This window comes from Neomonachus schauinslandi, chromosome 6 (genome assembly GCF_002201575.2).
Source record: "Neomonachus schauinslandi chromosome 6, ASM220157v2, whole genome shotgun sequence".
Lineage (NCBI taxonomy): Eukaryota > Metazoa > Chordata > Mammalia > Carnivora > Phocidae > Neomonachus > Neomonachus schauinslandi.
The window spans coordinates 9,097,378-9,124,643 of NC_058408.1; the positions used below are offsets into that span (position 1 = coordinate 9,097,378).

Here is a 27,266-nt window from a genome sequence, read left to right on the forward strand (position 1 = left end):
ATAGAGAATAACCGTGTCTTATGAGCTTTCTGTTCCTTTGTCTCATGGAGAAAAAAAATTTTTGGTGTAAGTACCGGTGTTCACTGCCACTCAGGCCGTGTATGTCCCAAAGAGTCAGTTTATTTCTGTAGAGAGACATTCTGGGCTTTGCTGTAGATGGAAACTAGAGAACCACACGGGTCTAATTACTCCACGTTGCACCGCAGGGGGACCCCCACCGTGGGGAGCTGTGTGCCCTTGGGCAGGTTTATTAGCCTCCCTAAGCCTCAGTTCACCCAGCTGTAAGTTGGGGATAATGATAACACCATAGAAAGTTCTTGAGCTCAGTCGACAGCACACGGACTGTGCACCCCAGACCAAGGGCGCCACCTGCTGGTGAAGCTTCATGCATCAGGAGGCAGCATCCAGGTGACCTACTACCCTCTTAGGGTCTAAGCAGCCCCCACCCCAGGGTTCGCCCCACTCCCCTCTTCATCCCTCCCAGCACTTGCCTCCAAAGGTGGGCTCCTAACTCACTCGAAACTGAACAGTGTCTCGGGTCCCTCCCTCGAAAGCCGCCCTGTCCGACAGAACTTTCTGACACCGTGCAAAGACTGGACATCTGCATTGTCCAATACAGTACCCACTACCCATGTGCAGCATTAAGCACCTGACATGTGGCTAAAGCAAGTAAAAACCTGAATTTTCATTTCATTTTAAATGTAAGTAGCCACGTGGGTAGCGGCTACCGTACTCACACAGCACCCCGGTAAAGCCACACGCGGTTCTCAACAGGTCTGCTGAGTTCAGCTTGGCAGGGACCTGACGAATCTAGATGACCAGGGGCGCCTGGGTGGCTCAGTCGTTAAGCGTCTGCGTTCGGCTCAGGCCATGATCCCGGGGTCCTGGGATCGAGCCCCGCATCAGGCTCCTGGCTCAGCGGGGAGCCTGCTTCTCCCTCTCCCACTCCCCCTGCTTATATTCCCTCTCTCGCTCTCTGTCAAATAAATAAATAAAATCTTAAAAAAAAAAAAAAAGAATCTAGATGACCAGGCCACACCCCAGATCGGTTAAATTAATCTTAAATTTGAAGCTTTCTCTGGGCACTTCTGTACGGCCAAAGTTGAGAACCATTGCTCTAAGAGCAGCGTTTGGCCAACTATTGTGCATAAGAATCCCCTGGGGGGTCCTGTTAAAATGCAGATCCTGATCCTTAGGTCTGAGGGGGGACGGAGATTCTGGGGCTCTCACAAGCAGATGCTGCTGGTCCCTGGGCCACCGTGAGTAGCAAGGCTAACCCAGCCCCTCTGATCCATTCACTTACGCCGACAGTCCTTCCCATGGGCCCAGCGGCCTGACGGTTCTGGCTCTGGGAGTTTGCATTTCTGGGAACTGTATAAAACTTCTGGACGTGAGAGCCTCCGTTTTGAGAAAAGCTCCATTTTCCATTCTAAAGCAAATGGCTAAAGAACTCCTGAACTGGGCAAAAGGACCCTTGGACTGGGTGGGAAGTGGCCACTGTCTTACAAGCAACAGCTCGTAAAGCCGTCAGGAGACAGGCTTAGTTAGCAGTTACCCCCTTTGAGAAAATCCTAGGAGACGTACACACCCAAAAGTTAACCGTAGTTACCCCTGGGAGAGAAGATTAGACAGGGAGGGAGAAAGAAGGGGGCCCTTCTGCCTAACTTTCAAAAAGTGAATCAAAATAACCGGAGGAAAAAAAGACGACGAGTCCAAGAGAATTTCGCTAGAGGACCTAACTTCTTCCAAATCAGAGGAAGGCCTGACCTCCCGGTTAAGCCGGTGTTTCCTGAAGTGTGTTTTGTACCTATTCCTCTTCTGGTAAACGTGTGAAGGACCATAGCTGGTGGCCTCCTGGGACGCACTGTGGACGGCGCAGGCTGGGGCAACTGCAGAAAGCTGCCCCCAATCCGAATCCGGAAAGTTCCCTTCTGAGAGGCAGGAAGAGACGTGCAGAGGAGATGAAGGAGCTAGAGCTGCGGGATGATTACAGGCGGTCTGGTGGGCTCTAAGTGCCGTCACACGAGTCCTTGTCAGGGGGCAGCAGAGGGAGCTGAAGCTGCTAAGCTGTTGGCCTTAGAGACAGAGGAAGGGACCGTGAGCCACGGAATGCAAGGGTTGCTCAGCATGCAGGACGAGGCGAGGGAAAGGCGTTTGTCCGGCAGCCTCCGGAAGGAGTGGGGCCCTGTCAACCCCTGGGGTTCTGCCCAGGGAAACCCCCTCGGCCTTCAAGTCTCTAGGCTCGTGGTCATGTGTCCAAGCAGGCTTGGAGACCAGCACACAGCACTGAAGTTCCAGAACTGGGGGGCGGATAGCAAGAAGCACCAGAATTGAAGTCCCAGCCACCTGGCTTCTCCGATTCTGTTTCTTCTTCTGAACATCACGGCTACTATCATGCCTTTGTAATTTAGCGGGAGCATGAAATGAGAAGGATGTGGCAGTCGGCACACAGCGAGGATTCAAACACCGGCTCCCCTCCCCTGCTCTTTTCCCTTTAGAGGAACTGCCGAAGCCCGTCTTCTCCTATGCGCCCTCTGTGCAAATAAACACCCGAGAGGCTGATGCAGCTGTTATCCCCGAAACTACGGTGTTTTGCCATCATAATACACCATTAGATGAGGGCCCCGTAGGGAGAACTATTCCTTACCCTTGACCACTAAATTAGCTACCGTGTTGGTTCCTTTCATGTGCCAACCTGACTGGGCTAAGGGATGCCCAAACGGCTGGTAAAACATGGTTTCCGGGTGTGCCTGTGAGGAGGTTATCAGCACTTGGTGAACTGTATGAAGCAGATGGCTCTCCTGTTCAGGGCCCAGACAGAACAAAAAGATGGAGAAAAGGGGAGTTTGATCTCTGCTTGAGCTGGGACGTCCATCTCCTCCTGCCCTCGGACGCCAGCACTCCTGGTTCTCCGGCCTTGGCACTCGGGACTTAGACCCTCTGCCCCCTTGTTTTTCAGGCCTTCAGACTCAGACTAGATCACATCACCTGCTTTTCTGGGTCTCCAGCCTGCAGATGGCAGAAGGGGGAGCCTTCTCAGCCTCCATGATCATGTGAGCCGATTCTTAGAATAAATCTTCCCTTATATCTACCTACCTGTTCCCTTATTCCATTCTATGGTACTGTGTCTCTGGACAACCCTGACTAATGCAGCTAACGAACATAACTATTTCCCTAAAAGGCAGAGAAAGGGGCAGGGTGAATGCTGAGAAGTCACGGTGGTCTGACAGCTCTGCAGACAGGCACTGCGTGCCAGGATGGGGAAGGACACAAAGCCTGCAAGTTCCCACGGGCCATAAGCATTCATGAAGCAATGAAAGCCCATCCTTGTGTCCTGAGTGCAAAGGACAAATCCCCAGCCTTACCCACTGAACTTCAGCCCTATTCTGTGGACTCGCATTCCCTGGAGATGGACTTCATTTTAAAACATGAAGCTGAAAGGATTAGCAGTGCGATTTATTTCATTTCGGTGTGCTGCAGTAGCATACGGCTAGTCTGTGCATTTAAAAAGAGAGCAGGCTGTCTGTCGTGCAAGGGTCGGAGATCGATTTCCTCCACCAGCACCGAGTGGAAACAAAGTGCTTCCTCTGGCAAGGTGACCATCACGCAGAACGCGACCCTGTCTCATTGCGATCCCGACCATCGCCTTTCTCAATGGAATGACAAGGGCCCAGAGCTTTAAAATGTCAACGAGCAGAAAATGTTCTCTACTGACTCCACCAGGAACTTAACCAGGAGCCAGTTCTTTGAGCATTGTCGGGGAGTCAGATCTGTGGGAGAAGCATAATCCTGGTCCCTCTCCCTGCTCTCCAGAAGGGTGTTAAAGATTTCACAGACACTGGCTTTGAGCACAATCACAACTTCCTTGATTAGCTTCTAAAAGGCACTTAGGCACTTTTTCAATTAAGAAAGGGACTGAGACATGAAGAAGGACACCGAGCCATCCTCTTATCCCGAAAGACACAATTCCAGGTTTGGAACGGAAGGCAGCTGTTGGGCCTCTATCGAGATCAGGCCTCACTCCACGCCTGGCCATGCTGCACGTTCTCAAAAGGCAGATTCCACATCACCCATCTCCACGCACACAGTCTTCAGCTGTGAATAATATTCGATTGTCACGCGGCCATTCTCTCTGCCGAACCCTGAAAGGAAGAGCGGGGTGAGGATGAGACACGTGACTGAAAAGTCACGGTGACCAGCAAGGACAGGCCCGCTGACCCCAGCAGGGGGAGGAACACACAACGGACAAGGTTTGGGACGAAGTCCTCAACTGCACATACCAGCTGTGGAGCCAGGCATGGGGAGAAGTGACCCACTGGCCTTCGGGGAGGGGGCCAAGGAAATAGCCACGTCTCATTTCTAAATTTTTTTTTTAAAGATTTTATTTATTTATTTATTAGAGAACGAGCGAGAGAGAAACAGCATGAGAGAGGAGAGGGTCAGAGGGAGAAGCAGGCTCCCCGCTGAGCCGGGAGCCCGATGTGGGACTCGATCCCAGGACCCTGGGATCATGACCTGAGCTGAAGGCAGTCGCTTAACCAACTGAGCCACCCAGGTGCCCCCACGTCTCATTTCTACAGCAGGAATCTTAACTTAGGTATCTACTGCTCTGGGCTGAGATCCGAAAACGTTCAGGCTTTCCCATCCAGTGTGAAAGCAGTCTCTACAACAATTGACGGACGCCTTCGAAAGTTGGTGCTAACTTGGGGCGCCTGGGTGGCTCCGTCGGCTGAACGCCCGATTCTTGATTTCACCTCAGGGTCGTGAGACTGAGCCCCACATCGGGCTCCACACTTGGCGTGGAATCTGCTTAAGATTCTCTCTCTCTCCCTCTCCCTCTGCCCCCGCCCTGCTCTCGCTCTCAAAAAAAAAAAAAAGATGACTTCTACTGCTTTAAAAGCTAAACTTCTAGACTAACTTTGAGATTATGAAACTTAATAGAGATACAAAGATCTGATTGCATAGGTCCAAATGGGGAAGGGCATCTTAGCAACAAAATGTGGAAAACACAGTCGGCTTGAGATTCTCTCTCCCTCTACCTCTCCCCTCACTTGTGTGCACACGCATGCACGCTCTCTAAAATAAATAAATATCTAAAGATCTTTTTTATATTTGAGAGGGCGAGCACAAGCAAGAGGAACGGGGGCAGAGGGAGAGGGAGAAGCAGACCCCCTGTTGAGCAGGGAGCCCGATATGAGGCTCAATCCCAGGACCCCGGGATCATGACCTGAGCTGAAGGCAGACGCTTAACGACTGAGCCACCCAGGCGCCCCTAAAATAAATAAATAAATCTAAAAAAAAAAACCCAAGTTGGTGCTCACTAAAACTTAACTCTACATAATAGAATTTTTAATCTTTTCTTACACCAAATCTGTTAAGAGCAGCTTGCTGTTTACACCCCACCAACTCACAAAAACAGGGACTCTCCGGGTCGCTCAGATTACTCAAAGTCCAAGCACTACCCGGTCACTAGGTCACACGTCACAAGGACAACATCCTGGCCTTTCCTGTCACCCTGCCTCAGGCTTAGGTAGGCTCTGCCTCCACAGGGCAAGGCCCGGTCCCCACACATCCATGCCTCCAGGGACACTATTCAAAAGGTGACTTCCTACAATGGCTCTGGCAAGGCCTAGCTCGGTCCTTTGTCCCCTTCCACACCCTCTGAGCACAGAGCTAGTTGGGTGGGTTAGTCCAGGTTGTTGCTCCTCAGATCTGGCCACATTTCGGTCTCTCATCCAAGATGAGACAAGCCTGAGCGCACGGATCCAAACATTTCGATTTGTGGAAGGGAAAGCTGGCCTAGGAGGGCCCTCTGAGGCCTACGCTGTAGATTCCAAACTTTTCCCTGCACCGAGGGTTCTATCTTAATAAAGCAGCGCCCTGGATCCCACTCTGCATTCTGTGCCTATGAGCCCAGCTCCTCTGGGCCCCGTGCAGGGACGAAGGTGATCAGTGGAGCATGAGCAGGGAATGCCAGGGTAATAACAAAACATAGTAAATCAAACTCTCAGATTAACACCCATCATCTCATCAGTCTCCTCGGGGTCTGTATGTTTGCCAACACTGTGATGGCCACAAATACGGGCCAAGAGGCCAGGGGTCAGGCTCTTAGCATGGTGCTGCTACAAAGTCGAAACCGATTTTCAGGGAAAGATATGGGAGATTACAGAGAAAATTTACAGGCAATAAGCTCCAAAGAGAGAACCTCGAAGCAAGGGCTCTATCCTGGGCGCCTCGAGGCTCCTCCTCACACTGGACTTCCACGTGCGCTATGTTACAGTAACGCATGCCTGACTGACCGAGTCCATGTAAGCGACGGGCAGCAGCTTAGGGACATTTCTGGTTGTAACCCTAGGGGCTGTCACTGTTGTTAAAAATAAGTTAATATATGCTTTCTGAGATGTAAGAGCCACTTTACATCTAAAAACTCCACAGTGGGGGCGCCTGGGTGGCTCAGTCCGTTAAGTGTCTGCCTTCAGCTCAGGTCATGATCCCGGGTCCTGGGATCCAGCCCCACGTCGGGCTCTCTGCTCAGTGGGGAGTCGGCTTCTCCCTCTACCCCCTTTCCCCTGCTCATGCTCACTCTCTCTCTCAAATAAGTAATAAGTAAAATCTTAAAAATAAAATAAAATCGTAAAATAATAAAATAAAATCTTAAAATAAAAAAATAAAATAAAATTGTAAAATAATAAAATAAAATCTTAAAATCCAAAGTGAGGGTGCCTGGGTGGCTCAGTTGGTTAGACGACTGCCTTCGGCTCAGATCATGATCCTGGAGTCCCAGGATCGAGTCCCACATCGGGCTCCCCACTCAGCAGAGCGTTTGATTCTCCCTCTGACCCTCCCCTCTCTCATGCTCTCTCTCATCCTCTCTCTCAAATAAATAAATAAAATCTCTAATTAAAAAAAAAAACGCTCCACAGGGGATGACAACAACCATCCCTAGTATGGAACCTCTGGGAGTGGATTTATGCCTCCAGCGATCACGGACTGTGAAGAAAAACTAATTCTACCCACGAGATAAACTTTTTCGAGATGTCTACCAGCCGTTCACAAGCTATATACACGTCAGAACCTTCTGGAGAGCTTTTTTGGGGGGAAAAAGTTGCTTGGCTTCCATTCCCAGAGACTGTTGTGGTGGGTCTGGGGAGGACCAGGAATCAGGACACTTTCCCAGGTGATTCTGATGCATGGCCACGTTTGGGAAGCTGGTCTATAGGATCTGAATGACACCCCATGTCCCCAGAGACCCAGTTTGCTCTCGCACTTGCCAGCCAGACCCTCACCTGACTTCTTATACCCGCCAAAGGGCAGCTCCACTGGGCTGACGTTGTAGTTGTTAATGAAGCACATTCCGGCCTGCAGCCTGGCCACGACTCTGTGAGCGCGCTGGATGTCCCTATGAAGGGAAAAAACCGAAACAAAACGTGCTGGTTATTCATAGTTCCTTTTGCTCCTGCTCTAACAGGAAAAGTTAGGCTACCAGTTCTAAAGGTCTCAAAGTATTGCCAACTCATTTCCTCACAATGTGTTTTAAAATCTTGTGGCATCCCCGCAAAAGAGAGAAGGACTTGAGTTTGAGAGTCTCATCCGAAAGCATCTATAAAATAAGCAGCAGCAACAAGGAGGCCAAACACTTCAATGGGGAGAAAGAGTCTTTTTAACAGTGCTGGAAGAGCCCACCATCCACACGTCCAGCAAGTAGGAAGGTCGATCCCTTTCTACACCACATATAAATATGAACTCAGATGGCTCATAGACCTAAAACGTCAGAGCAAAAACCATAAAACTCTTCAAAGAAAACAGGAATAAATCTTCAGGACCCTGGGTTAGATAAATCCTTCTTAGACATGATACCAGAAGTAACAGACAAAAAGAAAAAACCAGAATGAGACTTGGTCAAAATTTACAATTTTTGTACCGCAAATGAGACTATCGAGAAAATGAAAAAGACAGCTTCGAGGAATGCAAATCAAAACTACACTGAGGGGCACCTGGGTGGCTCAGTCGGGTTAAGCATCTGCCTTTGGCTCAGGTCATGATCCCAGGGTCCTGGGATCGATTCCCACATTGGGCTCCCTGCTCAGCAGGGAGCCTGCATCTCCCTCTCCCCCTGCTCATGCTCTCTCTTAAATAAGTCTTTTTTTTTTTTAAGATTTTTATTTATTTATTTATTCTCAGAGAGAGACACAGCAAGAGAGGGAACACAAGTAGGGGGAGTGGGAGAGGGAGAAGCAGGCTTCCCGTGGAGCAGGGAGCCCGATGCGGGGCTCGATCCCAGGACCCTGGGACCATGACCTGAGCCGAAGGCAGACACTTAACGACTGAGCCACCCAGGCGCCCCTAAATAAATAAATCTTAAAAAAAAAAAACCACACTGAGACACCACTTCACACCCAGCAGGATGGCGGAAACCAAAAGACCACACAGTAGCGTGGGCTGCCCTGGATGCAGATGCGGAGAAACCGGCCCTCCCCACGTTGCTGGTGGGCACGCGAGGCGGTGCTGCCTCTTGGGGGAACAGCTGAGCAGTGCCTCAGAGAGCTAAGCACAGAGTCACCACATGACCCAGCAGTTCCACTTCTAGGGATTGGCCACGGGCAGAAATGAAACAGCCACACAGAGACTCAGATACAAGTGTCCACAGAGACATTATTCATAATAGCAAAAAAGTAGAAGCAATCCAAACGTCCACCAGGTGAATGAACAAGATGTATCCATGCAATGGAATATTATTCGGGAATAGGATAAAGTACGGACACCTGCTACAACATAAAGACCCGTGAGAACATGCTGCTAAGTCAAAGAAGCCAGTCACAAAAAGCCACATACTGTAGGATTCCATTTACATAAAATATTCAGAATAAGCAAATCTGTAGAGCAAGCAAGTAGATTAGGGGTGGCCAGGGCCTGGGGGGAGGGGAGAATGAGGAATGGCTGCTCATGTTCGTGGGACGATGAAAATGTTCTAAAATTAGATTATGGTGATGGTTGCACAACTCTGTAAATACACTGCAAAACAGTGGGTAAGTTGTACGGTACATGAATTATCCTGTGAAGCTGTTAAAAGAGTAGCAGCATACCGAGTCACCCTTTGTGAGTGCCTCCATCCGTCCTGTGGCGGCAAAGCAAGAGCAGAGACAACCCACTCAGTCCTCACAGCGAGAAAGCAGCTCCTCAGAGAGGACTGACAGGGCCGTGAAAGTACTCAGCGTGTTACCCTAACGGTGGATACCGCTGTGCAAGTCCATGGGGTGTACAACACCGACAGTAAACCCTGACGTCACTGTGGTCTTTGGGCAATTACAGTATGTAGGTTCATCAATTACAACCAACGTACCCTCGGGTGGGGGACACTGATGATGGCAAGTGGGGGGTGGGGTAAATGGGAAATCTCTGTGCCTTGCCTTCCACTCGGTTTTGCAGCCTCTATGTACAAAGACCTGAATCACAATTTTACTTACAAGAGTTACAACTGGAAACAACAGTCTAAATATGCAACAATTGAAAAAAGGCCTACATATTTTACAACACATTCCAATTAGGAATTACTCTAAGGCCACGGAAAATCACCTTTTTGAAGAATACTGCCCAGTGTTTATATGCTTATAGGTTTCTAAATTCCTCGACATGTAGGTTTTCAATAGGCACCCAACCTGATGCTTTACATAGATCAGGACCTTAAATATTTGTCCAATGAATGAATGAAATAGGACAGAATGTTCATCAACACTGTTTAAAGCTCAATTTAGGGGCGCCTGGGTGGCTCAGTCCTTAAGCGTCTGCCTTAGGCTCAGGTCATGATCCCAGGGTCCTGGGATGGAGCCCCACATCGGGCTCCTTGCCCTGCGGGAAGCCTGCTTCTCCCTCTCCCACTCCCCCTGCTTGTGTTCCCTCTCTCGCTGTGTCTCTCTCTGTCAAATAAATAAATAAAATCTTAAAAAACTAAAATAAAATAAAGCTCAATTTAAACTCAATAGCAGGGGGCACCTAGGTGTCTCAGTCGGTTAAGCGAGTGCCTTCGCCTTTGGGTCATGATCCCAGGGTCCTGGCATCAAGCCCCGCATCGGGCTCTCTCTCTGCTCACCGGGAAGCCTGCTTCTCCTCTCCCTCTGCGCCTCCTCCAGCTTGTGATCTCTCTCTCTCACTCACTCTCTCTCAAAAAAAAAAAAAAATCTTAAATTCAACAGCAGGGGCACCTGGGTGGCTTAGTTGATTGAGCGTCTGCCGACTCAGGTCATGGTCCTGGAGTCCGGGATTGAGCCCTGGTCGGGCTCCCTGCTCAGTGGAGAGCCTGCTTCTCCCTTGCCCTCTGCCCCCCCCAACTCGTTCTTTCTCTCTCTCTCAAATAAGTAAATAAAAAATCTTTTAAAACAAATAGGGCGCCTGGGTGGCTCAGTCTGTTAAGTGTCTGCCTTTGGCTCAGGTTGTGATCCCGGGGTCCTGTGATCAAGTCCCACATCAGGCTCCCTGCTCAGTGGGGGGCCTGTTTCTCCCTCTGCCTCTGCCGCTCCCCCTGCTTGTGCTCTCTCTCTGTCAAATAAATAAATAAATAAAATATTTAAAAAATTAAAGAATAAAAAAAAAGAAAAAGAAATAAACTCAACAGCAGGGGCTCTGGCCATTCAGGGCAAACTACGAGATGCTACTCGGGCACCTTTGGACCTCACCTGGAGCAGGCAGAAAATGCTGATGAACATGTCAACTCCAGAGAGGAAATGAGGGCAGTGGCCTCTCTGGGCAGACCCGGCATCCGTCCCCTATTCCTGCAAAGCTGCTTGAGTGTCCTTCCCCACATACCTGGTAAAGACACCAGCGGCTAAGCCAAAAGTGGTATCATTGGCTCTTTCCAGAACCTCAGCTTCAGTGTCAAATGGTAAAATGGACATAACTGGTCCAAAGATCTCTTCTTTCACGCAGGTCATGTCGTCTCTGCAATTAGCTGCAAACATCATAATAGAGTCAAACATCAGTGAAGGAACGATCGTGCTTGGTGCTTGAAAATGTCTTTTCCACAGTAAGCGCTGAAATACACAGCCATAAGAACGCCTTGAGAACCCTACTCGAAACATCGGCTGCATATCAGCCAGAGTCTGAAAACCAATCCTCACGTATCTACAAAGATGGCAAGTCTACGTTCTCTTAAAAAGTTGTTCAGAGCTTGTGTATATACAAAGTACAAAAAGCACTCTGGTCACCTGTATGTCACACTGTACTTTGGGGACACCTGAACTATCTTAAAGATATAATAAATAACTCTTGGGTTGTGCTTAAGGATAGTTCATTATGTTCTAATTCTCTGAAAATTAGTAATCCACATACGACATTTAGGGAAACGATTAGCCAGAATATTAAATTATTCAGGACAATCACTACCCAAGAGTCCCAGGAAATATTTTATTATCTCCTGCAGGCTGGTAACACTGCATGGCCCTGTATGCAGCGAATTCTATGTCGGAGACTCAAAGGTGATGCGGGCATGAAGTAACAGGTGGCAGGCGAGGGAAGGAAAGGTTCCTGTCTGAAACGGAACACTCACTGTACTTTGGCCCCCAAATCTTAAGGAATCTAAAGTTAACCCAGACTCTCAAACTTTAATATGAATAAAAATTAACTGGGGGTTTATTAAAAAGCAAATCGCTGGGCCCCACTCTGAGAATTACACTGAGGGGTCTAGGGCAGGAGCCAGGAATCGGCCCCTAATTTAACAGGTTTTCTGTGGCACTGACGTCATGGATCACAAACCAGGCTTTCAGAATCACTAGAATAAAGTGATTCAGTTAGCTCCCTGTTCTTTGCCTAGGTTCACAGCTTGTTTAACTTTTTTTTTCTAATTGTAAAATATATATTCCCTGTGAAAAATCTGGAATATTCAGAAATGTACCAAGTATAATAAAAATCACCTTTAAACCCAGCAACCCTATTAACATTACGATGAATACTCCATTCCTTCTTTTTCTTATGCATACACTTGTTTTTTAATACATCTGGGTTTATACCATACACACTATTGTTTAATCTATATTTTTTATTTGTATCTAAAAATATATTGTAAGCCTTTCCTATTCAGTTAATAAGTACAAGCTAATCCATGGTATGGATGCTCGGTTCACAGCTTTCAAACCTCAGTGGATCTTTTTTTAGCGAGGGCTAAAGGTTAAAATGCATCAGATAATCAAGTGCTGAAAATGGACACAGCTGTCAACCTTAGGGACAAAGATCAGCTGGATCTATCTTCTAGACAAGATGTAAGGAATTACAAAACATAATTCAATCTGTATATAGTTTTTTAAAGCCTGTGAAACTGATTTTTTTTTACTATTTTTTAACTTAAATTCAATTAATTAACATATAGTGTATTATTAGTTTCAGAGGTAGAGTTCAGTCATTCATCAGTTTTATATAACACCTAGTGTTCATTACATCCCTCCTTAATGTCCATCACCCAGTTAACCCCATTCCCCCACCCTTCTCCCCTCCAGCAACCCTGTTTGTTTCCTATGATTAAGAGTCTCTTATGGTTTGTCTCCCTCTGTGGTTTTGTCTTACTTCATTTTTCCCTCCCTACCCCTATGCTCCTGTTTTGTTTCTTAAGTTCCACATATGAGTGAGATCATATGATAATTGTCTTACTCTGATTTACTTACTTTGCTCAGCATAATACCCTCTAGTTCCATCCTTGTCATTTCAAATGGCAAGACTGCATTTTTCTGATGGCTGAGTAATAGCCCATTACATATATTGACCACTTCTTCTTTATCCATTCATCTGTCCATAGTTTGGCTATTGTGGACATTGCTGCTATAAACACTGGGGTGCATGTGCCCCTTTGGATCACTACATTTATATCTTTGGGGTAAATACCCAGTATTGCAATTGCTGGGTCGCAGGGTAGCTCTATTTTTAATGTCTTGAGGAACCTCCATACTGTTTTCCAGAGTGGCTGCACCAGCTTGCATTCCCACCAACAGTGTAGGAGGGTTCCCCTTCTTCCACATCCTTGCCAACATCTGTCGTTTCCTGACTTGTGATTTTTAGCCATTCTGACTGGTGTGAGGTGGTATCTCACTGTGGTTTTGATTTGTATTTCCCTGATGCTGAGTGACATTGAGCACTTTTTCATGCGTCTATTGGCCATTTGGATGTCTTCTTTGGAGAAATGTCTGTTCATGTCTTCTGCCCATTTCTTGATTGGATTATTTGTTCTTTGGGTGTTGAGTTTGATAAGTTCTTTATAGACTTTGGGTATTAGCCCTTTATCTGGTAAGACATTGCAAATATCTTCTCCCATTCCGTCAGTTGTCTTTTGATTTTGTCGACTATTTCCTTTGCTGTGCAAAAGATTTTTTATCTTGATGGAAGTCCCAGTAGTTCATTTTTGCCTTTGGAGATGTGTCTGGCAAGAAGTTGCTAAGGCTGAGATCGAAGAGGTTGCTGCCTGTGTTCTCCTCTAAGATTTTGATGGATTCCTGTGTCCCATTTAGATCTTTCATCCATTTTGAGTCTATTTTTGTGTATGGCGTAAGGAAATGGTCCAGTTTCATTCTTCTGCATGTGGCTGTCCAATTTTCCCAACACCATTTGTTGAAGAGACTGTCTTTTTTCCATTGGACATTCTTTCCTGCTTTGTCAAAGATGAGTTGACCATAGAGTTGAGGGTCCATTTCTGGGCTCTCTATTCTGTTCCATTGATCTATGTGCCTGTTTTTGTGCCAGTACCATACTGTCTTGATGATGACAGCTTTGTAATAGAGCTTGAAGTCCAGAATTGTTATGCCACCAGCTTGAGTTTTCTTTTTCAACATTCCTTTGGCTATTCGGGGTCTTTTCTGGTTCCATACAAATGTTAGGATTATTTGTTCCAGCTCTGTGAAAAAAGTGGATGGTATTTTGATAGGGATTGCACTGAATGTGTAGATTGCTCTAGGTAGCATTGACATCTTCACAATATTTGTTCTTCCAGTCCATGAGCAGGGAACGTTTTTCCATTTCTTTGTATCTTCCTCAATTTCTTTCATGAGTGTTCTATAGTTTTCGGAGTACAGATCCTTTGTGTCTTTGGTTAGGCTTATTCCTAGGTATCTTATGGTTTTTGGTGCAATTGTAAATGCAATCGACTCCATAATTTCTCTTTCTTCTATCTCATTGTTAGTGTATAGACATGCAAAGATTTCTGTGCACTGGGGCGCCTGGGTGGCTCAGTTGGTTAAGCGACTGCCTTCGGCTCAGGTCATGATCCTGGAGTCCCGGGATCGAGTCCCACATCGGGCTCCCTGCTCGGCAGGGAGTCTGCTTCTCCCTCTGACCCTCCTCCCTCTCATGCTCTCTGTCTCTCATTCTCTCTCTCTCAAATAAATAAATAAAATCTTTAAAAAAAAAAAAAAAAGATTTCTGTGCACTGATTTTATATCCTGCCATTTTGCTGAATTCCTGTAAGAGTTTAAGTAATTTTGGGATGGAGTCTTTTGGGTTTTCCACATAGAGTATCATGTCATCCACAAAGAGTGAGAGTTTGACTTCTTCTTTGCCGATTTGGATGCCTTTTATTTTTGTTGTCTGATTGGACTTCTAGTACTATGTTGAACAGCAGTGCAACTAGCAATATTTTTATAGGGATACTAAGATACATTGTAAAATAACAGAGGGAAGCACGAGAATAACATTACCTAGAGCAGTGGGCACCTCTGAGGGAGGGGGGAAGTAAAAGGGTCAAAGACAGCGGGGTGACCATACACTTGCCTGTCCAAACCAGGAGATGTTTAAGATTGAAAAGAGGTGCTAAAAACTATTAAATTACAAAATTTTTAAATATCGTCAGATTGTCTGACAAATTGGTTTTATTATATTGATGACATATCGTTCAAAGAAAAACATATTCTTCAGCAACTTTCCTGAGAAAAGAAATTCATTAATTTTTTTTATCAAACATGCACTACCATTTCTTTTTTTCTTTTTTTTTTTTGAGCTCCTTGCTTCCAGAACAACAGGTGTCGACCCAGTTAAGTCTCAGGTAAACTAAAGCACACTGCTGTCCAAGAGGAAGGGCACATGGGAGCTAAGGAAGAACTTCTACTCCTTAAGTCTGAGCAGTGGGGACACTGTTTACTGACACTTGCTTCATACCATATACGTATTTTATAAATATACTTTTCTATCTGACATTTATTTCAAACTGTTTAAAAGCAAACAAGAAGAGGACGTACTCAGTACACAAGGTCTCATGTAATATCCATCCTTCAATTTGGGATCTTCAGGTACATGTATGTCTCCACCGCACAGCACTTTCGCACCCTGTCCAAAAAGAAGAAGAATGCATAGTTTCTATTAAACACACAACCCTGATATGCACCCCTGAAACATTCAGTGTGTCCTAAGCAGACACCTAGTCAGCCCACAGCAGAATACAGCTGAGGACATCGTGAGCCAAGCAGGTATTAGCACAGGAAAAGTGCACCCGCAAGGAACGCGGAATAATTCCCCTCCCCCTCGCCCCATCCTATTTCTATTTGTTTCTCACCTGCTCCTTTGCCAGCTTAACAAACCCAAGGACTCGCTCCAGGTGTGGGCGGTTAATGAGGGGACCCATCCTCGTATCTTCCAGAAGGGGATCTCCGATTTTTATCTTTTGGGTCCGTTTCACTACTTCTCTTGTAAATTCATCAAGAATTTCCTTTTGCACAAATACTCTTGTGCCATTACAACAAACCTGAAGGACAGACACAAATGTGTATGTGTGTAAGGAAGGAAAAAGGAAAAGAGGGAAGAATCCAACAGCTTTAATCTGAAAAGAGACAGTCTAGCTTTTTAAAAGGTTAGTTTCAGCTCTAAAAATTATCCCCATCCTGAACAGAATCACACATGGAATTGTGGACATACCACCCTATCAGCAAAGAAATTGCCCGCCCTTCGAGAAGAAAGTTCTGGCTTTTTGTTTACATTTCCTTAAGGCCATTCATAGATCCACATGAGCCACACGAGCTCTCCTATTGCCTCCTGTCAAGAGGCTCAATGGGGCCGTGTATTTAGAGAGTAGGAGGGGACGGGAAAGCAAAAATAGACTTAAGCACTAAGGGCTTGAGCCTAATAAAACCCTGAAGCATTTCACAGTGAACATCTGTCTCTAAAATCACCAATCAGTCATGACCATTTAGATCCTCCCGTAGAACGTGAGCACAGATACTGTTCAAATGCTATCAGAACTATAGATACAAAGTCCAAAAACAGAGCCAAGTACTGATGCTCACAGAACAATGAACACATATCAAAAGGTCACAGGAGCTGCCATGAGCCAAATCGGCAATTATCTGAGCATCAGAATAAATAATGATAATAAATGGATTGTAATCCATAGAATAAAGAAAGAATCCATGGTCCGTGATAATAAAAATAAATGAGTGAAAAAAACACGGGAGAAGGAAAAGTTCCTTCTCACAGTGGAGAGTGAACTGATAAATGTAGAAGAACGGAACTGGGAAATCACCATTTGGGAACCCCCATCATAAAACTGTTTCCAGCAAAAATCATCCAAGGGTGTTAAGACTAGTGGGGGAGAGCTGAGGAGGTGCAGAATCCTGTCGCACTGTCTGCTACGTGACGCGTCTTCCCGGACGAACACCCACCCTCGGCAGGGTCAACAGCACCTCTGAGAAGGACACAACATCGCTTCTGTGGTGTTTTTTTGCCCCAAACACATAACCCAAATCTTATCAAAAGGAAACACCAGACAGACCCCAAATGAGGGACATTCTACAAAATAAATAGCTTGTATTCTTCAAAAATGTCAAGGTCCTGAAAGATAAGACTAACTGAAGAGCTGACTGTTCCAGACTAAAGGAGGCTATGCGGACACAACAGCTAAAGGCGACACACCTTCCCCGATTCGGTCTTGGACCAGAAGAAAGAAACTGTGTTTTTGTTTAGTTTGCTAAAAGGACTAATGTCAAACAAATGACAACATGTGGGGCGCCTGGGTGGCTCAGTCAGTTAAACATCTGCCTTCAGCTCAGGTCATGATCCCGGAGTCCTCGGATCGAGTCCTGCATCGGACTCCTTGCTCAGTGGGGAGCCTGCTGCCCCGCTGCTTGTGCTCTCTTTTTCTCTCTCAAATAAATAAAATCTTTTTAAAAAAATGACAATATGTGGATAGGGGCTGCAGAGTGCGTATACTCCATACGAGGTTATTGATTTTACTAAGTGCACCGTGCTTACATAAGAGAATGCACTGTGGGGCGCCTGGGTGGCTCAGTCGTTAAGCGTCTGCCTTCGGCTCAGGTCATGATCCCAGGGTCCTGGGATCGAGTCCCGCATCAGGCTCCCTTCTCAGAGGGAAGCCTGCTTCTCTCTCTCCCGCTCCCCATGCTTGTGTTCCCTCTCTCGCTGTGTCTCTCTCTGTCAAATAAAGTCTTTTATAAAAAAAAGAGAATGCACTTGTTTCTAGAAAATACACACAGAAATGTAAAAGTTACGGATCTTATGTCTGCAACTTTCAAACCATTCAGAAAAAGATAACATGCATATGTATGTATAGAAAGAGAAACAGAATGACAAAGGAAATGTGATAAAATGTTAACATTTGAGAAATGTGGCTCAAGGATACGAAGGAACTCTTTGCACTCTCTGGGCAACGCTTCTGTAAGTCAGAAATTATTTCGAAACAGAAAGCTTTAAAACATGCTGTTCGATGAGGGGCGAGATTCCTTTGAGACCTCTGCCAGGGACGGGTGCATACCTCGCCTTGCGTGAGGAAATTGGCCATCATTGCCCCCTTCACAGCGTTCTCCATGTCACAATCAGAGAAGATGATCAGGGGAGATTTGCCTCCCAGTTCCAATGTGACGGGTTTGATTCCTTTGGCTGACATCTCCATGATCTTACAGAACAAGAACAAACACATTGAGAAGTGTCACGCATGTAAAACCTCATGCTACATCAGAACCTGAGCCTCCAGGCATCTTGAACTACGAAGGACCTGCAGCCTTGTCTTGTCAGGGATTTTGCCCTTTCGTCTACTTACCCTTTTCCAGAACCCTTAAGAGAATCCACAGGACTGCACTTGACTTTCTGAGGAGGGAATCCATTTTGAAACTACCGTTCATTCACGTGTCACAGGCGGAAACTCTTCTCTTACTATTACTGTGTTCAAGGCTGACAGTTAGTTAAGGTCAAAACAGTACCTCGGAAATAAACTGAGCGAGTACCCTTCCTTCTGAGGTGGCTGCTACAGAGGAGCTCAGACACCAAGGACTCAAGTGGCAGCCCAGACCCTGCGCTCGGAGACATGGGCAGAAGATGACTTCCATCCCCTCGGGGACCGACTGCCAGCCTAATGTTCTGATCATTCCACTCCACTTCCTTCCCCGCTTCACACGTCTAAAGCGCGCTTCAGATCCTTGTCCCGATTCCCACGGCCTCCCTCCCAGCACAAGCTGGGTAAGATCGGAAGGTAAGCCTCCGACATTACTCTGGGCAGGCCCGACACCGCCATTTGTGGGGACCCATACTGGTTTCGTTACCTTCGAGCCAGTGGGCACACTCCCGGTGAAGGAGACTTTGGCCACGTCAGGATGCTGACACAGAAACTGGCCCGTGGCCGCCCCTCCTTGAACCACGTTGAAGAGCCCGGGGGGGCACGCCGGCCTCCTTGTAGATCTCGGCCAGCCGCAGCACCGACACTGGTGTGAAGGGAGACGGCTTGAAGACCATGGCGTTACCTGCGCAAACCGGAGACGCGAGCACAGAAGACCGCTTAAGACTGGCGATCCTCTGAGCACAGGGCGGGACAGGAGGACAAGCCAAGAGCAACTCCAAGTGTTTCCTGTCCACCCCCACATCACCTCCTAGACCCGCACCGGTACAAGTAAGTAAACCCAGCTTGTTCTCCCCACCTTGGCTTCTCGCAGTGAGCAGACCCCAAGCCACGCACCCACCCAGTCTCAACCAGGAACACCTTACACTCGCATTTCCAGACCTTTCCACAGCTATGATCTCATTTAACACGTGCCACAGAAGGAGGAAGCGGTGCGCTCACTCCCACTTTAGAGAAGTTGAAAGGAAGACCAGAAAGGTTCATTTTGATGAGTCTCCAAAGCTAGAGACTTAGTTCTAGTCCTTCTGTCGCAGCTGCCTCTGCCTCGCACGGGAACTTGCAAAAAAAAGCAGGAGGACACGAAGCGGCAACACAAGGAAAGCTGCATTTCAACACAGCGGCCCAACCGTGGTGCTTTCTTTAACCTCAGGATTTTTTTTCCTAAGATACAATAAATCATCTTTTCCCACCGATTCCTCTTTAAATAGTATGAGAAAACTTCTTCAGTCAGCCAGCCCAAGTTTCTCTAATGGGAGCCTTGTTTATCATTTGTCTTAAGAAGGACGAAGTTTATCTTCCGCTTCTTAAGTGAAGCCAAACTTGAGTGCGACTCCCTCCACAGAAATTCATCCCACAATTCTCGTGCAGAAAGGAGAACTTATAAGGAGCACAAATCTGTATCAATGTGACCGTAAGAAATCAGGCTTCCAAGACCAAAATTAATGGTCTTCCTTTCCATAACAAAAATAAATTAGATAAATAAAAGCGGGAATGGGGCGCCTGGGTGGCTCAGTCAGTTAAGCGGCTGCCTTCGGCTCAGGTCATGATCCCGGGGTCCTGGGATCGAGTCCCACATTGGGCTCCCTGCTCAGCGGGAAGCCTGCTTCTCCCTCTGCTTGCAGCTCCCCCTGCTTGTGCTCTCTTTCCCTCTCAAATAAATAAATAAAATCTTTTAAAAAAATAAAAATAACAGTGGGAATAACATAGAAGCAATCTGTGTGCATGCGCTAAGCTGTCAGGTTCCGAGGCGGCAGGGTAGGGGGGGACGCCCGTCCTCTGAGGCTTCAGGTGCCCCAAGGCAGGCCCCTTCTGCTGTGGAGTATGAGTGTGTGAATGAGTGTGTGTGTATGTGTGTGTGTGCACGGACACGGACAGGTGAGAGGTAGAGAATGGGGCGAGAGCGGATGGCTCCCACATGGAAGAGCCATTCTTTCTCACCACATGCTAAGGCTGGCGCTGACTTCCAGCAGGCGATCTGGAAGGGGTAGTTCCATGCGCCTATTCCCACACAGACGCCAAGCGGTTCTCTTCTGGTATAACCAAACGATCCGCCTGGGAGCTGGATATGCTCACCTAAGGGGGAAACAGAGGAGTCGCAGAGAATGCAGGACTGCCTTTCCGGAGACTCCGCCAACAGCCCTACTCAGCTTGTACCACACTTGGTGGCCTCCCCACTGACCCCGGCTTCCAGGCCGACCCCGGCCTCCCAGCTGACCCCGGCCTCCCCGCTGTCCCCGGCCTCCCCGCTGTCCCAGGCCTCCCCGCTGACTCCAGCCTCCCCGCTGACTCCAGCCTCCCCGCTGTCCCCGGCCACCCCACTGACCCTGGCCTCCTCACTGTCCCCAATACGCTGGCGCTCCCTGTCTCCGCTCTAATGTTCATTCTAGCCTTGCGTGCACGCCTCTGCACATTCTCTCCGATAAAGAATCCTACCCGTCCCTCAAACCTGTGTTCACTTGACTTAATATAATCCTCTAAAACCTTAGAGCGTCTAGCAGATAATAACTTAAAGGAAACAAGATGGAAGTGTAGGACCCAAACCTCAGACTCTGGCTCCCCACCGCCCTGCTGGGTGCTGGTGACCATCCAACACCAACTACTGTAAACCTCACAAAGAGTCAAACAAAACAAAACCTTTTCTTCTAACTTAACTAGGTAGAACTAGTAAATATAACGCTTACTGACTCTTGCAAGAACTGGTTTTTTAACAACTTGGCCTGAAGCTCAGGTACCATGCTGAGTGCTTTACGTATATTTTCTCATTTAATCCTTATGATAACGCACGAAGACAGTTTCAATAAGGAAAGATAAAGTAATTCTCAGCGTCACCCACGTGGAGAGTGATAAAACCAGGATTTTTAACCCAGGTCTGTTTTAATCCCCAAATCTCTCTCCTTCACCACTAGGATCTGCTCTTCTGCCTCCCGGCCACCTGCTCCCAGGCCAGGCCAGGGCTCACCAGCCATGGATGCAGCCAAGCCCGCATAGTACTCGAGACACTGCCATGAAGTGTCCATGTCCCAGCGGGCCTCGAAGATGGACTTGCCATTGTTGATGGTCTCCACGGTGGCAAGTTCATCCTTCCGTTCCTTCGGGTAAAACAGAAGACTAGATTTAAGACATATTACCAGACACCTCAACATATTCAACACTCAGACTACATCACACAATTTTTAAAAATAGAAACAGCTTGCACTTTTTTTTTTTTTAGAAGGTGCTCAACCTAATTGGTGTTCAGGGAAATGTACTTTTTTAAAAATTTTATTTTATTATGTTATGTTAGTGAAACAGCTTGCACTTTAAATGAAAGGAGTGGTGCTGTTATATTTGGAAGAGAGAAAAAGCTTACTGTGGAACAGAGCCCTGGTCTCCCCTCAAGTTAATCATCACAGATTTAAGACCCATACCCCGTTTCAAGGTCGATTAGAAAAGGAATGGTTTGATGGGGCCCCTGGGTGAGTCAGTCAGTGAAGTGTCTGCCTTCAGCTCAGGTCATGATCCCGGGGTCCTGGGATCGAGCCCCACGTCGGGCTCCCTGCTCAGCAGGGAGCCTGCCTCTCCCTCTGCTCTTCATCCCATTCACGCGCACGCTCTCTCTCTCAAATAAATAAATAAAATCTTTAAAAAAAAAAACTTGTAAGAAAAGGAATGGTTTGCGAAGTGAATGTTATATATGTGTATGTGTATAAACACGTACACATGTGCACATAATGTGTTTGCATGTATAGAGTAAGAGACAGGCATCATTACAAAAAGGGTAAGCAATCGCCAAACACATTTGTCAGGTAAGAGGTTATATACACGCATGGCTTTAAATCACCCAAAGACACGCAGCATGTGAAAATCACAAGAAAATTACCTTCTAATGGTCAGTACTCATCAATTCTCTTTTTAAATACTGTCCCAGTTGTAGCCTCCATGACTTAGAGATGCTGGAGATGGTCCAGGGATGGAATGGAAAGGTTTGGGAAACTGGCCTAAAGAGAAAAGCTAAATAATGCCTTTCTTTGTCCCAAAGATGAAAGAGCTGAATGAACAGAGTGTGTAAAAGTAGACGTTGGCTATTATGGATCCAGTGTAAAAATAAACAAGAGGGTGAACATCTGGACATACATAAAAGGTGCACTGAAAACTGACAAGATGCAGCACTGTCTTATGAAACCTGATAAGCGGGGAGGCAGACCAGAAGCAGAAGCAAATGGCAACCATAAATATCACGAGCCCATACCCACAGTATACACCTCGGGAGAGAAGAGGGGAGGAATATAAAAATCACTGGGAAAGTCGGACCATGAGATCTGAACACGCTATGCTTCCATAAAGCCCAGAGGCATCAAGAGTTTTGAGTGAGTCATTCCACCTTCATTACTACGATGAAAAACATATGGATCCAGTCTCTGCCTTCACGAAACCGATTTTTAAAACAGGAAGTTAGTAAATTCTAAATAAGTTGGCCCAGACCCTGCGCTCTCAGACCCAGGCAGGAGATAAGGACTTCTGTCTCCACGGGCCCAACGCCGGTCAGCCATTCTAACCACCCCCAGTGCACTGGACTAACCACTCCCTGCCCCCTCACACGTTCAGGGCACACTTCAGACCTTTGCCCACAATATCGATGGCCTCCCGGCCCGTACAAACTAGATAAGATCAGAAGATAATCTGGGTAGGTCAGGCACTGTGAACCAAGAGATAAGTTTTCTTTCAATTATTAGATAACCCTGGAAATTACCCAAACTAAGACACACAGAGAAAAAAAAAATGGGAAAAAAATGAACAGAGCATCAGTTGCTAGAGGAGAGCTTCAAGTAAGCAGGTGTCTCCAGAAATGGGAAGCAGCGAGCTTTCCATCTGCATATCTCTCCAGGCACCTCTGTCTTTAGGCAGACACCGTGTCTGCCTTCCAGGGCCTTTGCCTCTCAGCTTGCCAGTGTCCTCTGCTCGGAAAGCCTGGGCCACACAGAGATGAAGCAGTGTTCATGGAGGATTTCCTCCCAACTATTTTCCTCTGTCGTTAAAAAATTATTTTGAATTAGATAGCCCAAAAGTGGTAACTCAAGCAGATAATTTATTATTTTAGTTCGTCTTTCACTTTTTCCTAGTGGGTAAGCATTTAGGGTTTTGTGTCCTCTTAAGAACTGGCCCCTTTGGTGCCTGGGTGGCTCAGTCGTTAAGCGTCTGCCTTCGGCTCAGGTCATGATCCCAGGGTCCTGGGATTGAGCCCCGTGTCGGGCTCCCTGTTCAGCGGGGAGCCTGCTTCTCCCTCTCCCTCTGGTGCTCCTCATTCCTTTGTGTAGGCCCTGATTTCCATGTGGTGTCATATTTTTCCTGCTTAAAGAAATTTCTTTAGCATTTATAGTGCAGGTTCGCTGGTGATGTTCTTTCAGCTCTGGTGTGTCTGAAAGTCTTCATTTTGCTTTGCCTTTTGAAAGAATTGTAGGTATATAATTCTGGGTTGATGGTTTTTTTTCAGTGCTTTAACTTAAAATTAGGAAGTTCTAACTGAATTTCTGCCCCCTATTCTGTCTCTCCTCAGGGCCTCCAGTTACACAGAGACTGGGCGGCTTGAAGCTCTCCTCTAGCAACTGATGCTCTGTTCATTTTTTTCCCATTTTTTTTTTTCTCTGTGTGTCTTAGTTTGGGTAATTTCCAGGGTTATCTAATAATTGAAAGAAAACTTATCTCTTGGTTCACAGTGCCTGACCTACCCAGATTATCTTCTGATCTTATCTAGTTTGTACGGGCCGGGAGGCCATCGATATTGTGGGCAAAGGTCTGAAGTGTGCCCTAAACGTGTGAGGGGGCTGGGAGTGGTTAGTCCAGTGCACTGGGGGTGGTTAGAATGGCTGACCGGCGTTGGGCCCGTGGAGACAGAAGTCCTTATCTCCTGCCTGGGTCTGAGAGCGCAGGGTCTGGGCCAACTTATTTAGAATTTACTAGGGTAATAAAGCTGGTAACACCTTCCCCCCCCGAACCCTGGAGGCGATCTGCTTAGTGAGTCATTTCTCTCGCTCCAGTAGAGCAGACACAGGTGTGAGAGCAGCTCCTGTCTAAACTGAGTCTCATAGGGTTCCCCTCCTGGGGTGCAACCTCTGCAAGTGACAGGGTAACCGGTGGCTCTCACTGCATCTCCCTGTGGGGACTGGAGCTCAGAAAACTAGTATTAAGGTACTGCCCTGACTGCTGCATTGTGCTGTGTCTTTCTCGGGGCACCTGGGTGGCTCAGTCGGTGAGGCATCTGCCTTCGGCTCTGGTCATGATCTCAGGGTCCTGGGATCGAGTCCCACGTTGGGCTCCCGGCTCAGTGGGGAGCCTCCTTCTCCCTCTGCCCCACCCCTCTGCTTGTGCTCTCTCTCTCTCAAATAAATAAATAAATAAATAAAATCTTTAAAAAAACAACATATCTTTCTCTAATCCAGCAAGCCTCGTGTCTCCTGTCACTATATATGTGTACATATATATGTATGTATGGTAATTCTCAGACACGTCACAGTTTCTGACTTAACACACTTGTGAGAACAAAAATCACCAGAGTTCTACCACTCAGAGATAACCACAATTCATATTTTGGTGCACATGCTTCTGAACATTCTAATTTTCTGTAATAAGTATCTCTAGTCCTTTTGCTTTTTAAGGCTGTAAAAAGTTTAGGGGTTCAATCGGTGAAGCATGCGGATTCTTGATCTCAGGGTCATGAGTTCGAGCCCCATGTTGGGTGTAGAGATTACTCAAAATAAATAAAATAAAAAAAAAAAGACTGTAAGAAATTTCAACTTTGTTTTTTTTTAAGATTATTTATTTGAGAGGGAGAGAGAAAGCATGCGAGCAAGAGGGAGGATGGGGGGAGGGGCAGCTGGAGAGGGAGAGAGAGCATCTCAAGCAGACTCCCCGCTGAGTGCAGAGCCTGACACGGGGCTCAATCCACAACCCCAAGACCACAACCTGAGCCAAAATCAAGAGTCTGACGCTTAACTGACTGAGCCACCCAGGTGCCCCTAACTTTGTTTTTTAAGAAGGGAACATCTATAAATCTATGACATCTTCCCAGGCAATTAAGGTAGAAAATGTACCTGAAAAAAGAAGAGTAGACTTAAGAGTCATCAGAGGAAAAAATAAACTGTTCGGGACAAGTACACAGAGTTAAAAAAGGAGACAAGCTGCAAAGGACACATGACAACAAAGATGGAGAAAACAAACTGCCAAGGGAGAGGTCACAGAGAGCCAAGATCCAGAAGGCAATTACTCAAAGAAAGTATGTCCTAGATACCCAGGAAATCACGCGAAAATGATTTTCAATTTCGTAAAGAAGGCATTGCCTAACAGAGCATCAAAGTCTAACTGCAAACCATCACAGAGAACCCTCAGAGCAACTCAAGGGGGACATTTCTGAAAGAGAAAAAAAGTGAAACATACCCTTATTATTCTGGCCGCCTCCAAAAGAATTCGACAGCGCTCCATGCCAGATTTCTGACTCCATATTTTAAAGGCGGCCTTGGCATCTTGCACAGCCAAATTTACTTCCTTCTCTCCTGAGCAAGTGAAGGTGGCTATCACTCGGCCTGTAACCGGAAACACAGTGTTATCTCCAACTGTCGCCTCCCCATTTAAAGAAAGTACTGTGTATCCAAATTCCCTTTTAGTGACCCCCTTCTTGTTTTCAACTATGGTTTGATTTCATGACCACCCCTACACCAACATTTCTCAACTCTGTTCTGAGGTGACTGAACCCTTTAGGAATTGAACAAAAGGGGCGCCTGGGGGCGCCTGGGTGGCTCAGTCGTTAAGCGTCTGCCTTCGGCTCGGGTCGTGATCCCAGAGTCCTGGGATCGAGCCCCGCATCGGGCTCCCTGCTCAGCGGGAAGCCTGCTTCTCCCTCTCCCACTCCCCCTGCTTGTGTTCCATCTCTCGCTGTGTCTCTCTGTCAAATAAATAAAATCTTTAAAAAAAAAAAAAAACAATGTTTGAGAATCTCAGGAGTCTTGGGAAATCAAAGTTGAAAGTCCTCAGTCCCCTGGGTTATAAACTCTGATTTGATATCACTGGTCTATGTTCTACATAAGTCATATCATACTACTGAGATACTTCATGCGTGTGGTTAATAAACAGCAATATCAGGAAAACCTATCCTTAAACACAAGAAAAAATTTTTCTCATTGGGTGCCTGGTGGCTCAGATGGTTAAGCGTCTGCCTTCAGCTCAGGTCATGATCCCAGTGTCCTGGGATCAAGCCCCACATCAGGCTCCTGGCTCAGTGGGGAGCCTGCTTCTCCCTCTCTGTCTGCCTCTCCCCCTGCTCATGCTCTCTTTTTCTGTCTGTATCTCTGTGTCTCAAATGAATAAATAAAATCTTAAAAAAAAAATTTTTTTTCTCAAAAATAAAGAAGTCCGGTCTCTCCTTTTCTTACTCCAACCTTATTCCCTATCCTGGTGCAAAATATGAACCCCACATCCCAAGGGTTGTGACGGACTCTACCAACAAGAATTCTTTAAGTACACCAAATCGGCAGTTCCTTTTCCATCCCCCAAGAACTCCAGGGACTCTGCTTTTTCCAGAAAGATTTCACAAGCCTGCAATTTGTTACAAATTTGAAAAGCTAGTTGGTAAGGGCAGTGGCTAAGGATTGCACACATTGTAGGTAATTAAAATAAAGAGCAATTTTTCTTTCTCCTGTAGGACTACAGGGATGGGGGTGGAGAGGCTGTTTCCTCCAGAAGAGTCCGCTGATCCCTGGGGCGCCTTCCTGCTCTGACAAGGTTACTACTGCTCTGTGGTTTAGCGGGATGGATCAATCCTAAATTCTGCAGTCCTTCGCAATCCAGTTTTGTCCCTCTGGTCGCCTGCCATTCTGGTTTGCACAAAACATTTACATTTTTCTCCCCACAAGTATTCCATAAATCTCAGCAAAACAAACATAAACCAAAACCAAAACCTCTTCCTCATTAGCTGTGTGATCTTCAGAATTCTCAGAGCAAATCCAGGGCCCAGCACGGTATTTGGCAACCTCAAGCACTGGATAAAAGCTGGGCTTTTTTCCCTTTCCCAATTCTAATTCATGCACAGAAATATTTTAACGCTAGGAGATGGCAACAAAGCCCTCATTCATGCTTAGAGTCATCTGTGCATGCTTCTTCATTCTCGGCACTAATGTTTTCACCTGCGTCCTTCTGGAAATCCTTTAATAAT

General features: G+C 46.6%; 1 protein-coding gene across 1 annotated transcript; it reads right to left on the minus strand.

The window, feature by feature from the left end:
* Window positions 1–3,455: 3,455 nt before the first annotated feature.
* ALDH9A1 (aldehyde dehydrogenase 9 family member A1) lies at window positions 3,456–25,639 on the minus strand. Its single transcript, XM_021698453.2, is given in 11 exon segments — window positions 3,456–4,142; window positions 7,287–7,399; window positions 10,801–10,942; window positions 15,204–15,291; window positions 15,518–15,706; window positions 17,729–17,869; window positions 18,513–18,626; window positions 18,628–18,710; window positions 20,024–20,158; window positions 21,045–21,174; window positions 25,496–25,639. Coding segments are annotated over 11 exon segments (1,275 nt in total). The 5' UTR covers window positions 25,541–25,639; the 3' UTR covers window positions 3,456–4,047.
* Between the last annotated feature and the right edge of the window lie 1,627 nt (window positions 25,640–27,266).